The sequence below is a fragment of the Phyllostomus hastatus genome, unplaced genomic scaffold (genome assembly GCF_019186645.2).
Source record: "Phyllostomus hastatus isolate PE091 unplaced genomic scaffold, TTU_PhHast_1.1 phas_contig_550, whole genome shotgun sequence".
NCBI classification, from domain to species: domain Eukaryota; kingdom Metazoa; phylum Chordata; class Mammalia; order Chiroptera; family Phyllostomidae; genus Phyllostomus; species Phyllostomus hastatus.
In genome coordinates this window covers 52,210-66,087 of record NW_025333908.1, presented here as the reverse complement: position 1 = coordinate 66,087, position 13,878 = coordinate 52,210, and the positions used below count along the sequence as shown (strand labels likewise).

General features: G+C 53.8%; 1 protein-coding gene across 7 annotated transcripts; it reads left to right on the top strand.

Moving 5' to 3' along the window:
• Positions 1-346: 346 nt before the first annotated feature.
• Positions 347-13,661, top strand: LOC123824219 (butyrophilin subfamily 3 member A3-like). 7 transcript variants are annotated; one of them, XM_045847339.1, is made up of 11 exons: positions 374-481; positions 2,194-2,316; positions 4,068-4,152; positions 4,363-4,704; positions 6,367-6,648; positions 7,972-8,172; positions 8,282-8,302; positions 8,383-8,409; positions 9,634-9,660; positions 10,070-10,096; positions 11,890-13,661. In XM_045847339.1, exons 2-11 carry the CDS (start codon positions 2,251-2,253, stop codon positions 12,609-12,611), a joined length of 1,800 nt encoding a protein of 599 aa, XP_045703295.1. In that variant the 5' UTR covers positions 374-481; positions 2,194-2,250; the 3' UTR covers positions 12,612-13,661. The 7 variants fall into 7 exon arrangements, with proteins under 7 accessions (XP_045703296.1, XP_045703297.1, XP_045703295.1 ...); XM_045847338.1 differs by having other exon boundaries at positions 4,065-4,152; XM_045847340.1 differs by lacking the exon at positions 2,194-2,316 and having other exon boundaries at positions 347-481.
• The last annotated feature ends 217 nt before the right edge of the window (positions 13,662-13,878 follow it).

Below are 13,878 nucleotides of genomic sequence, written 5' to 3'. Positions count from 1 at the left end.
CAAGTGACATGCAGCAGGTGTGTACAGTGAGGTACTGCTCACACCCACCCACACCCAGGACTGATTCACGCAGGTGACCACACAGAGAGACACAGAGGGTGGGAGTCAGGGCTGGAGTGGGTCTGCACTGGTCCATCCAACTCCGGGTCCCTGTTCATGCCAACCTTGACTGCTGGTTTCTGCCCAGCAACTGATGAGACAAAGGCTCTGAGCCAATCAGAGAACAAGTGTTTTCAAAGAGGAACTTTGCCCTGCTTCCCTTGCTGAGCACCCTTCTCCTTCCCCACCCTTTCATCCATATCAGAGACTCACCTATAAAATAACCCTCGAGTACCTTTGCTCTGTGATTTTCAGTTGAGAGTGCAAAGGTTAATTACCGGGAGCTGGTGAAAGCCAGGTCCCTTTAGGAGAGAGGCTGAGGAGCTGGGGGAGCCTGCAGGGTGTCCCTCATGCAGAGGAGTGTCGTGCTGTGAGCCTGCAGGTGAGGGCACAGGGGGAGCGTGGAGCAGGGCAGGTAAGGTCTGCACTGGGACACCTGTGGGAGGGAGACAACGGGAACCAGGGAGCTGGACACCTGCCCCTCCCTAGGAAATTCCTGAAGTAAGAGCAAGACCTCCTACAGTGTCTCCTGCTCTTCTCAGGGAAGGTGTTCTAGGGCATTCAAGAAGAGACATTGATATTGAATCCAGGTTTGGCTACCTCCTGCCTATAAACCAATAGCAGAGAGACAGGGACTTGTGGGAGGAAAGCAGGTCCATTCAAGGTCCTGCAGCTCGAGCTGATGGGGTCTCAGCTCAAAGACCATCTGAACAATGGACACAGGCAGGGGTGTTTGTAAGCAGAGAGAAGGAGGAAAATAAAAATATACAACAAAAAACACAGAAAGGAGGGTGTTGAGAGTTCTGTGTCGAGGGGACAAGTGCAAACAACACAGTCTGTTCAGGTTCCTGGTCGAGGTCAGCAAACCTCCCAGAGCTGAATGTCTGAGGGTGGACTGAGCTCATTCTGAAGTCAGTGTCTGGAATTCTTCAGCAAACTGGCTGTTTATCTGAGTCACATATAAGTGAGCAGGTCATCATTTACAGAAATAATGTGGAAAGAATGATTGGGTTACCAGGTGTTCATCTTAAAGGTTTATTGTACAACCCTGGCCAGTGTAGCTCAGTTGGTTGGAGCATCGTCCCACTCACCAAAAGGATGGGGGTTCGGTTACTGGTCAGGGCAGGAACCTAGATCTCTGGTTCCAACCACGGGTTGGGTGCCTGTGAGAGGCAATCAACTGATGCTTCTCTCTCTGCCCCACTCTCTTCCTCTATTTACCTCCTACTCTCTCCCTCTTCCTCTCTCTCTCAAAAAGCAATGAAAAAAAATGCCTTCAGGTGAGGATTAGAAAAGAGATTCATATGTAAAGACATTCATTACAAAATTGTTTGTAAAATGAAAAATCTGAACACCCCCCCATACAGGACAGTTGGAGAAAGAATCCACACACACTGTCTGACCACAGAGCAGGTTCCAGTCCATGCGTCTGCACTGACTCTTTGGAAAACTGTCTCTTCAGGTCCACTGCTCATTTTCTAAACAAGATTGTTTGTTTTTATTGGTGTTTAGTTATATGAATTCTGTATACATTTTCCAAATGAAAGCCTTCTTTAAAAAGTAGGTCTAATTACTATCTGCATTTTATTTAATTTATTTATTTCAAGTATCCATTTACTTATTTGTAGAGAGAGGGAAAAACAGGGAGAAAGAGGAGAGAGACATTGGAGTTCAGGAGAAACATCGATCAGTTGCCTCTCGCAGGGCCCCAGCTGGGGACCTGGCCCACATCCCAGGCCTGCGCCCTGACTGGGAATCGAACTGGTGACCTTTTGGATCGCAGGCGGGCACTCAACACACTGAGCCACACCGGCCAGGGTTAAACACTTTTTAAATTGCATTATTGGAAAATGTCTTCTTCATTTAGTACATTGTCTTTTTTGTTTGGTTGATGGTTCCCGTGCTGTGCAAACACTTGTTATTTGGTCATGGTCCCATCTGTCTGTTCGTCCTTCCTTGCCCTCGCCGGAGGAGACTCACCCAAAGGGACGTCACGACGAGCAGAACCACAGTGTCCTCACCACCTGTGTTTTCTCCTGGTTTTCTGGTCTCAGGTTTTCCTTAAATCTCTGATCCACTTTCCTTTCCTGGCAGGTGGTACAAGAGAGTCATCCGGGTACATTGCTTCTCCTGTGTCTGTCCAGTGTTCCCATGGTTTTGAGAGACTCTGGCCTCATTGTCCGCTCCTCCCTCCGTTGTCACAGAGTAACTGACCACGTGAGTGAGGGCTCCTGTCCGGGCTCTGCTCGGTCCCGTTGAACTAGAGTCTGTGTTTATGCTGTAACGTTGCTATAGGACAGGGTGACACCTCCAACTTCCTTCTTTCTCAAGATTGATTGGCTTTGTGGGGTCTTTCTGGACCCGTAGCAAGTTTAGGGTTAGTCGCCCTACTTCTGAGGAGACGACCCCTGGTGTTTTCCTAGGCCTTGCTGGAACCTGCGAGCTGCTGTAGCCCTGAGGACACTCTGTGTGTTAACCCTTCCACCCGCGAGCTCAGTGTGTCCTCCCACTGATGTGTGTGCCCTCCAGGTTCCCTCCTTATCATATTCCAGTTGGCAGGGCACAGGTCTGCCACCTCTTCCCTTACATTTGTTCCTATGTATTTTATGCATTTGATGAAAATGTAAAGATATTTATAAAGTTTCTTCTTAGGATGAATCATCACTAGGGTATAGAAATGCAACAGGTTTCTGATTTTGTATCCTGCAGTGCTACAGGGTTCATTTACTAGTTCTGTGTGTGTGTGTGTGTGTGTGTGTGTGTGTGTGAAGTCCTCAGGTTCTTCTGTGTATTGTATCATGTCATCTACCAGTTGTAAGAATTTTACTTCTTCCTTTATGATTTGTATGCTTTTCATTTCTTTGTCTTGACTCACTGCTGTGGCTAGGACTTCCACTACTGTATTGAGTAAAAGTGGTAGCAGTGGGCATCTATTTCTTATTCCTGAACTTAGAGGAAAAGCTTCCAGATTTTCACCATTCAGTATTAAGTTAATTGTAGGTTTAGTGATCCCATCTTAAATAAAGAATTCTCCTTATAATGGTAACAAACTTGGATCCCATTTGTGTAGTTAACTGTATCTACAATTATTTGTTATTGTAGATTTTCCTGTGATGAACAGCATTAAACATAAGTCTTTCTGTTTGTTAAAGCCTGATCTGTTTTCCTTTGGGAGTAATTCCTGCTTATTGAATTGGTACTCAAAGTACAGTACATTTTTAAGGCATCTGGCATTTATGTGTGCCCAAAACCCAACCAGAAATATTATAATATTAATATTTCTGTAAAACAAAGTATAAGGTTACCATTATGAATTATTTAATTTGTAGTATTATTTTTCATTTTATTTTGTGTATAATCAGAAATTTAAAAAACAATAAATATTCTCAAAATATGTGGAACTGTACTCCCAACTTATAAAAAATTTTAAGTGAAAACATTCAGGTAATTGTAAAAGTACAGGGTGCAAAGGATTTGGCTTCTGCTCTGGATGGACTGGGAGCCCCTGGGAGGGGCTGAGCAGGAGGGAGGGGAGGGGTCAGGACGTCCTGGCTGCTGTGTGGAGCACGGCCTGCAGGGGGCAGCAGAGAGATCGGGGACTCAGAGCAGAAGGGCCTGCCTTCCTCAGAGGGTGATGCTGGAGGCGGGCACCTGGTTGTGGCAGGAAAGTGTGGGCTAGTGGAGGGATTCTGAGCACGTTCGCACAGGAGGTCTGAGGACTGACTCCTGGAAGGTGAGGGTTACGGTATGTACATTACAGGCCATGTTTCATGCATGATTTCCATTTTGGAGTCCAAGGTGAAGAGACTCCCCAGGAGACATTTGCAGAGGAGGCTCTCCCATCAGCAGGGATCCTGGTTGTGCCCCTGCTGGCCCTGGGGAGGACGCGTCTCCATGTGGAATTCTCCACCTTCTCCCAGGTCGTCACTGCTACCCAGCCCCTCCTGGTGTCTCTCTCTGCCCAGCAGGGAACAATGGTGAGGCGCCTGGTCCCCCGTCTGCCTGCCCTCCCTGTCTGCCTCGCCGTGGTCCAGCTGCTCAGCCCCTGCTCAGGTAGGACCTGCTCTGCGTTCGTGCATCTGCAGCCTTTCCCTTGGGGCCCAGTCAGGACCCAGGACCCCCACCCCTGCAAGACCGTCCAGACCCACCTGTGTGAGGACTGAGTTCCTGTCTAGGTGCCTCTCCCCTCGCCCTCCCTGCTGGGGGCACCCCTGGCCCTCTGGCCCCAGCTCCCTCTGACGGAGCCCCCCTTCTGATGACCAGCTCAGTTTGCTGTGGTTGGACCCCCCGAGCCCATCCTGGCCATGGTGGGTGAAGACGCTGAGCTGCCCTGTCACCTGTCCCCGAAGATGAGCGCTGAGAACATGGAGCTGATGTGGGAGCGACCCAGCCGCAGGCAGGTAGTGCACACGTACGCACACGGGCAGGAGGACACGCCGGCAGCAGAGTTTCGAGGGAGAACTTCGATTTTAAGAGAGGACCTCACTGTGGGGAAGGCTGCTCTCCGGATTAGGGACATCAGAGCCTCTGACAGAGGAACCTACCTGTGTTATTTCCAAGATGGAGACTTCTTTGAAAATGATCAGGTGGAGCTGAAGGTTACAGGTGAGCCTCATATGTTTGATCTCACCTCGTTTCCCTGGACTCAAGGTCAGAGGCTCCAGGCCCACCTGAGAGCTCTCCCTGCTCCTCACCAGCACCTGCCCCCCCACCTTCCTCCCTGCTTCTCTGAGGCCCCGTGACAGACCCAGGTCGTCCCCCAGGAAGGGCTCCTCCTGCATGCAGTAAGGAGTCCCTCACGCCGCCCACCAGGTCTCAGCAGGGAAGTGGAGGTCGGGGACACGAAGAAGGAGGACACCCCCCCCCACAGTGGGGGGCACACGAGTTTTGGGTTCAGCGTGTCCCAGACAGTGGCCGTGGGCCCCCAGGTGCCTGCTGCTGTGGGTCCAGGGGGCTGAGCTGCAGGGACAACACCTGTGGTGCCCACACCCTCCAACCAAAGGCCCCGGGACACACGTGCAGTTGAACAGGGTGTGTCCATCCCTGGAGCAGTGAGGGGGGATGCACAGGGGAGGAAACCGGGGTGTCTCAGAGAGGGGGTGTCAGGGAGGATCTGGTGTGACCCCTGGGCTGTCAGGGGACTGGGGGGGGGGTGTGGAAGCAGGGCTCTGCTCTGGGCTGGATGCTGTCAGGAAGGTGCAGGGGTGTCATGGGTCACTCCCAGCCAGGACAGGGAGGGTGGTCACTGCTGAGGTCTGCACACTGTTCCTGCTTCCTCTGTGCTCAGACCGACTGCTGAGTGGTCTTGACTTTGTCCTGACCCGTCCCAGTGACAGGGTGACCTTGTGTGAGGTGCTGCCCCGTGAAAGTGCTCGTGTCCGGGTGTCAGGGCTGCACTTCACCTTCTCAGGACTCAGCCCTGCCCTGGGCTTCTGCCTGGTGGGTCCCTGGGTAGCCCGGCAGGGGATGGACTGTGGGGGGTCCTAGCTTTGTCCCTGGGGGGCCTCCTGAGCCAGACTCTGTCCCTCCCTGTACATCACAGGTCCTTTGAAGAGAGTCCTCCCCACAGGACTCTGTCCTCTCAGGTCTGTAAGGGGCTTCCCCCTGCTCCCCTTGTGTTTAGGGATTCAGTGTCAGTAGGAAAAACCCCACAGTTCCTGCCTGGGTCAGCGCTCCTCTGTGGAGAAGTGTTCCCTCCCCACAGTCACGTGACAGAAACTGCCTTGGCTTCTATCCTATACCAGAGGAAGAGGCTGACACTCCAGCACTAATCACAGCAAGAGTTTCCTGAGGGGACATACATATAACACACAGCTAGGGCGGCAGCAAGACAACGCACAAATCCTTCCCCCACAACGCAGGGCAGGGCAGAGGTTCACACAGGACAGATGGGATGGATGGGGCACTGGGGTGGGACCTGCTTCAACTAACAGGGAATTTACATCCTTGCCCAGGGTTGGGTGAGGGGCTGTTCCAGGAACCAGCATGTCAGGGCCATGGGGGAGGGGAGGGTCCAGCAGTCTCTAAGGGGATTTAGGGGAAACAATGTCATTTCCAGCCCAGATCCCCCTGGATCCAGCACGAGGGTCGACTGATGGTCAGGCAGTGGTCACACTGTGGGTCAGTCTCTCCTGCACAGCACACTCTGGGAGCAGCTCCTGTGAATCCCTGCTGGTCTCCTCCAGGGTGGGTGTGCCCCTCCCTGCTGTGGAGACCCCCACCAGTGCACAGGGCTCCCCAGGATTCAGACTCACTGTCCCTCCCCAGCGCTGGGCTCTGACCCCCACATTGAAATGAAGGGCTACGAGGCTGGAGGGATCCGTCTGGAGTGCACGTCTGCCGGCTGGTACCCGCAGCCCCAGATCCAGTGGAGAGACGCCAGGGGACACAGCTTGTCTGCTGAGGGGGACACAGAGGCTACAGACCCCCAGGGCCTTTATGCAGCCTCAGCCTCTGTGACCCTGGAAGGTGGCTCTGGGGAGGGGGTGTCCTGTGTCATCAGAAACCCCCTGCTGGGCCAGGAGAGGTCAGCCAAGGTTTCCATCCCAGGTGAGTGCCCTGCCCACTGCCTTTGGCTCCGTGGTGGTCCCTGGGGAAGGTGTGGTTGTCTGCTGCTGACCTGGGTCTGTGCAGGGAACAGAAGGGACAGAGCAGGGACCTGCTGCTCCTTCCCCATGAAGCTGTTTGTGTCACAGACACCTTCTGAGGTCTTCCTGCGGCCACACACGGTGCCAGGAGTTGGGAACTGGGGACAAAGGGTCAAGATCAGCAAAGACATGAAAAAAGGTGGAAAATATGTACAACACAAATCTTAGAAAAAGGGCCAATCTTCTTAAAATATAAAACAATCAAGTAGAACAATGAGCAAAGAACGGGAATTATCAGTTCACAGAACAGGAAATGACTCATGGAAAGGTGTCTGATATCCCTGACTAGGGAGGTGGTTTCCACCTGTGAGGCTGGCACTAAAGGAAAAATCAAGGTAATTGGCTACACATTCTGGTGGCAGGAATGTGGGGAGACAGTGACTCTTAGAGGTTTGTGGCTATTGTTTGGTGCATTTTTGGTGTCAGTAAGCACAACATTTGTTAGGGACACCAGAGCCACCATATCCAAATTATTCATTCAGTTATGCAAGACCCCACTTCTGGGAAATTATCTGACATCGTTTTGCATTTCTTTGAAATGACCCATGGAAAAGGTTATTTCCTGTACATTAATTATAACAACAAAGAGTCAGAGACGGTGCAAGCGCCCCCGATGGGCCGTGTGTGCAGGGGGCGCTGCCCCGTGAGAGCAGACACAGACCTGCCCCCTGTGCTGAGGCGGGAAGGTCGCCCAGACCCAGGGCAGCAGAGAGAACAACCTGTGGACCCGCTGGTGTGGAGTGCGGTCTGCGGTGTGAACAAGATAAAATAAAAATGCATTTATGTTTTTATAATTTAACAAACACTTGCATGGTAGTCTCTATGTGTCAGGCACTGTATATAGCAATAATTTAATCTGTTACCCATCAGGACACCAGGAACAGATGCTTAAGTCATTAGTTCAAGGTCACAGAGCTAGTCAGGCCGAAGATTCTGAATTTGAACCCAGGTCCTCCAGCCCCAAGGTTCACATTCTTAATCACTGAATTAAACTGACTCACAAGGAGATAATAAATGGCAGAGAGGGGAGGAGTGGAGAAATTTCAATATCTTTGTATATATTTTCTTATATTCAAAACATTCTCTTGTGAGAGGCAGTTACTTCAAGACAATGGTGTTCTGTGCCAGTGAAAGTTCTGGGCAATTTGGGGAGTGAGCGATTGTTTTCAGTCCCCAGATACTCTGAGACCCAGGGTAGCCATCAGCTGAGGCTCACCCTTCGCAGGCCCCTTCTTCCGGAACACGCAGCCCTGGGTGGTGGCCCTGGGCGTGACCCTGCCGGCTCTGCTGGGGCTTCTGATGGGGATGTGCTACTTCCTGAGGCGACAGCAGAAGAAGATCCAGGCCCTGTCCCAGGAGAAGGAGAGGGAGAGAACAGAGAAAGTAGCAGCGCGGGCTGAGAATCAGTGGGAGCGAAGCGCCAAAGGTGAGGCCCCGCTGCAGGTGGTTACACCTCCCTGTCCCACCCCACAGCCACCATGTGGGTCCTCTATTCAATCCCCTTTAAAAGAGTTTCTTTTTCTGCTTATTTCCAGAGAAGCTGCAGGAGGAACTCAGTAAGTCCCAATACCTGGCCCACTCGTCCTGGGGTCCCTGCATTACACGAGTCACTGACCCCTCACGTTGTTCCCTGCAGGGTGGACAAAGATACCCTACCTACCACGTGAGTGACCCGGACCCACATCTCAGCCTCTCTGCTCAGATAGTTCAGCCCCTTCCCTTCCCCAATAACCTCCCAGGGGAAGAAATGAGGTAGCTGATGAGACCCTCAGGCAGTGGTCTCTCAGTGGGGAACAGGTTGCAGTCTCTCTCCACCAGGGAGCGTTGGTGGGGGACAACACCCCTTCCCTGGACCAACCAAAGGAAGGAGAGTGGGCAAGGGAGGTGACTCAGTGTGGGAGTCCTTCCCTCCCTGGTTTGCTCACAAACTCTGTAGTGCACCGAAAAGAAAGGCAGAAAGAGAGAAAAGTGTCTTAAAAACAGGAGTGGCCATGTCAGTTGTCACAGACTTACCGTTACTGCTGAAAAAATAGTATCTGAAATTTTCCCATTAGGTTGTCCCCTGTCTCCAGAGTAGGCAGGAAATAATACAGATTGAGGGGAATGAATCCCAGCACACAGGTACACGCGTGTGTACACAGGGCAGTGTGTGCGCAGACACACCCAGGTGCTGGAGAACCTGGTCGTCTCTTACATGGCAGGGTCTCGGTCCAGGTACCCCAGGGGCTGTCTGACCACAGATGGTACCAAACCCTGAATACACGAGGTTTTTCCCCTTCACGTAAAGGAAGGTTCCGCGTTGGCACACCAGCATCACAGCATCACTGTTCTTCCACATTAGGGTCATTTAGGTAAAATAAGGATAACCCAATACCAGCGCTGTGATTCTGTGAATATCCGTCTGTCACAGAGACGGTCCTCAGTGACAGAAGGGGGACACGGGTCCACAGGGTGGACTTGCTGGATTCAGGAAGAATTCTCAATGGGGCAGGTCAGAGAAGAACAGCATCAGACCTCATCACCCTTGTGAGACTGATGTGCAATTTAAAACTTGTGAATTGTTTGCTTCTGCAATTTTCATTCACTATCCCCCACCGTGGTTGACAGAAGGTAACTGAAACTTCAGAAGCTAAAGCAGGGATGTGAGGTGACTGCTGCACAGACACGGACAGGACAGCTGGGCGGTGACCCTGGGACACCCCCTGCAGGGCGCCTGGGGGTCCAGAGCTGCAGCTGATGGAAAGAGGAGGGGGCGCCCGGGAGGGACCAGGCAGAGGGGGAGGTGGGGAGGGTGGGGGACACACAGGAAGGTGACAGGAGGGCACAAGGGAGAGAAAGGAACTGACTCAGAAATGACAGTTCAGGTGACTGTCTGTCTCCCTTGCAGGTGAGGAGCGGTCTCAGGCCTATGCAGGTGAGTGAGCCTGAGGCTCTCTGGTTTCCTGGCTCCTGTTGGGGAAGCAGGTGCAGCCTTTCCTGCTGGGGGAGGGGCCATCCCGTCCAGCTCAGAGGCTCATTCTCTGTGTCTGCACCACCCCCTCCTGTCTGGTCACTCAGACAGGACCTTCCAGACCCAGTGTCCCCTCACCCTGCTGACACCCACGCCCACACCCGGCACAGCCTGGTCGTGTCCCCATGGCCCCAGCATGATGGAGGGAAGCCCAGCACTGGGAGAGGGTTCAGCCTGGCCCGCAGAGCTGCAGACGAGGGGAGTGGACGCTGGAGGGGACTGAGGAGAGGAGAGAGAAGAGGCTCAGGGAGGACAGTGTGGGGGGGAGGACAGAAAGAATGACCTTTCCTTGTCTATGTTTCCTTCTTTTCAGGGTTGAAGAAGGCCCTCTTCCAGCCTGGTGAGTGGGCCCCTCTATGTCCCCAGGACAACCCCTGAAGGCCCCTGTTCCCTCTTCCCTCTCCAACTGTTGACTGGGACACTTCTGGGAGGGTAACCAGAGGTCCTGGTCTCAAAGGAGGTGGTCCCTACTGACAGTCCAGGGACCAGAGACAGCAGCTATCCTGGGGTCCACAGGTCTCTGTGGGAGGAAGAGGCAGGAGGGGCGGGGCTGGAGGGAGGGGCTGCAGGGAGAGGGAGGGGTGACCTGACCAAGCTCCTCCCCTCCTGCCCCTGTGTGTCCCCGAGTTCTGCTGTGTTCCACAGTCACTGCTGCTCTGTGAGAGCTGGGACAAGGACCAAGTGAGGAGGTGACTGTGTGTTGTCAGAGCACCCGCAGGAAACAGACGGCCTGTTTGTAGGGGGTGTTTGTCTGACGGTAATGACCACGGTGAGGAGAAGGTGTCATAAGACCTAAAAACGATGCAGACAACTCCTCAGACTGCAACAGACTGTGCTGTAGGCTGATGCACTCGCAGGGGTGCAGGGTCAGAGAGGACAGAGGACCCCACAACCTGCACAGATTGTTCCCTGACAACACACCCCTTACAGCACTTTCTCACACTGTGACTCGGGCACTGATGACTGACAGGAACAGGGACAAAGAATGGGGCAGCACCAACCACACCTCCCGGTGGTCCTGTGACAGGTGACCCTTTATAACCCACATGACCCCCAGTGTGGAGTTGACCTCGGTGCCCCTGTCACTCTGGCTGTTAGTGACAAAAGTGCTCATGGCCGTGTTTAAGGGACACGGATGACCGTCACCTGGAGGCTTTGGTGTGCTGGCTGAGGACAGTGAGGTAGGTCAAAGGTCATAGCATGAGGAGGTGAAAGAAATCCCTGACACAGAGATGGGGTTGGATGTGTTCACAGTGAGAGGTGGGGTGACATTAGGAAACCAACAAGAACATATGGGGCCCCAGGGCTCCCAGCAGTGGGGGCTGTGACCTCCCCGGAGAGGGCAGAGGGACAGGGAGGACTCCCTGGGGCCTGGAGGAGGCAGCTGGGGCTCTGGGGGGGGGCTCCTGGGGGACGTGCTGTGGTGCAGCATCTCCCTGGGGGACGTGGGGGTCAGCGCTGTGCCCCCTCTCCTCCCTCCTTCCTGTGTCCAGCCAGCACCTCCCCTTGGCCAAACCCCACAGTAACCAGAGCCCAGGGGCCCAGGGATGCTGTCCATGGAGGACTGACTCCTGGGCCAGAGGGGGTGGGACAGGTGGGGAGTGGACCCCAGAGCACATGGAGCCCCAGCCTGGCCCCGAGCACAGGAGGGACATGGTGTCTGTTGTCACACCAGGCACTTCCTCTGTGCCCGGCCTGGGGCTCAGTACACAACCCATTTGTCTTATTCCTCCCCAGAGACCATTGTTTTACCCCCACTTCACAGACAGGAAATTGAACTCGAGATATTCCGTAGCTGATATCTGTGGAAAGAGAGACTGTGCAGGAAAGGACGTCCCCCAGCTCAGGGGGCAGAGCCAGGGCTCACATTTAACCCATGTGAATGCACAGCACAGGTGGGCTCAGACATTCTGGGGCAGAAACAGGAAAATGGCAGATCCCAACCCTCCTCCCCCTCCCCCTCCTCACCAAACACAAGACCCCTGCGGTTCCCTTGACGTGGCTGAGGGTCACGACCATGGTGGGCTGGGGACCCCAGACTGTGGGCTTGGCCTCCTGCCCAGACCAGGCTCTGAAGGCTGAGGCTCTGATCCAGGAACTATGGCTGACCCCACACCCTCTGACCCCCTGCAGCGGATGTGTTTCTGGATCCAGACACAGCGCACCCCACCCTCCTGGTTTCTGAGGACAAGAGGAGCCTACAGCGGGCAGAGTCATGGGAGGACCTGCCAGACAACCCCAAGAGATTTCGCAGGAATGGGTGTGTTTTGGGCTGTGAGAGCTTCACGTCAGGGAGACACTTCTGGGAGGTGGAGGTGGGGGACAGGGCACAGTGGTGTGTTGGGGTGTGCAGGGAGAGTGTGAGGAGGAAAGGTGGCGATAAAATGGCCCCCGAGAATGGATTCTGGACAGTGGGGCTGAATCCTGGGAGTGACTACAAGGCTCTCACAGACCCACAGACCACACTGACCAACGTGAGCCCCCCCGAGAGGGTGGGGGTTTTCCTGGACTATGAGCTGGGCAAGGTTTCGTTCTACAATGCCCTCGACGGGTCTCACATCTTTACCTTCCCACACACCCGCTTCTCTGGGCCTCTGAGGCCTGTTTTCTGGATTTGGACAACTGAGCCCACTCCCTTGACCATTTGCCCAGCACAAAAAGGAGTGAGGAGGTCCCTTGTGCCTGACCCAGGGTCTGACCCCTCCCTGGAGACCCCAGTGTCCCCGGGCTCAGCTGGAGGGAATGGGGACCCTCAGGCTGAAGAAACGTCTCTGCTTCTCGCTGCCCAGCCTGGACCTGAGGGCCTCCTGGACAGCAAAACCTCTCAGCAAGAAAACACTAAACGCACTGAGTGATGGACTTCACTAACATTCATTCAAGGTTTTCACACGAGAGACAAGGAAACCAGGGTGCAGACAGTGAGTTAACTTTCCAAAGGTGAATCAGTGGCTTCGAACCACCAGAGCTGACATCTATAGGTGACTCCACAGGTACTAGTGCTGTGCTACCTGCTTCAGATGAATCTTACTCACTCATCCCCAGAAACCCTGTGAGGCAGCCTCATTAGGAAAGTGCGGAAACTGAGGCAGCGGCAGTTCACTGAGGTACATAATTCACTCAGATTTTAGTGCTGAATGATGTCCATCCCCTGCCCCTCCCTCTGGTCTGTCCCTTTGCAGCTGAGTGTCCTGTTGGGCAGGGTCATGGGCAGCTCTGAGGGTCCCTCCCAGGGCACCAAGGGTAAAGGTCACTGCAGGTGACTGTGAAGGCCACACCCACTTGGATCCTTCAAGGTTGACTGTCAGAGCCATGGCCCACCCCTTCACTGACGGGCTCTGCAGGACACTGTGGTCCAGGGGATGAACTCACAGTGACCCCATCACACAGGCTGAGAAGGGACCAGCGGCCACTTTCTGAACCAGCCTGTGACCCGTGGGCACACAGAGCAGACCCACCCCCCCACCTCCCACCTGGAGGTCCTCTGTGAGCAGGACGGTGGGGGGAGGGGGACAGACGGACGTCAGTGGAAGTTCCATCACATGGTGGGACCCACGTCCAGGACAGGGACGCCCACCGCTGACCACCCACTGAGGTTCCCGAGGTTCCTGTCACCTGTGGGTCCTCGGGAAAGGCCGCTCTTCCTCATCATCATCATCACTGTGACTGTTCACCATGTGTCCCCTCCCCCGGCATGTGGGTGTCAGGTCACATGTGTTAAATAAATGTGTCAATAATTGTCGCCCTTTGATAGAGCTCTTTCTAGATCTAACCCCGTGGATGACTCACCAGGTTCACAGTTTAGTTCCCTGGCACATTTTTCCCAATGTTTATTGGATTAACTTTCTATTTTGCTATAATAGTATGAATTTCATGACCTAATATAATACAAATCTGTTATCTCACAATTCTCTGGCTCAGAATCCAGCATGGCTCTCGCCAGACTGTGTTTAAGGTGTCTGCAGACTGCTATTTCTTGTTTGTTTGTTTGCTTTTGTTTTGGGGGTGACCCAAGGACCAGTCTGTGTTGCTGACTCTGGCTGCTGGCAGAGCTGAGTTCCCTGAAGTGACAGGACCCAGGCGGCCCTCCTTGCTGCTGTCAGAGGAAGCTGAGACCCTCCAGGC

Coding starts and splice junctions, on each gene's coding strand:
- LOC123824219 (XM_045847338.1), top strand. CDS start 2,251: ATGGTTTTGAGAGACTCTGGCCTCATTGTCCGCTCCTCCCTCCGTTGT. Junction 2,317..4,064: donor GTCACAGAGTAACTGACCAC/GTGAGTGAGGGC, acceptor CTCTCTGCCCAG/CAGGGAACAATGGTGAGGCG. Junction 6,649..7,971: donor AGCCAAGGTTTCCATCCCAG/GTGAGTGCCCTG, acceptor CACCCTTCGCAG/GCCCCTTCTTCCGGAACACG.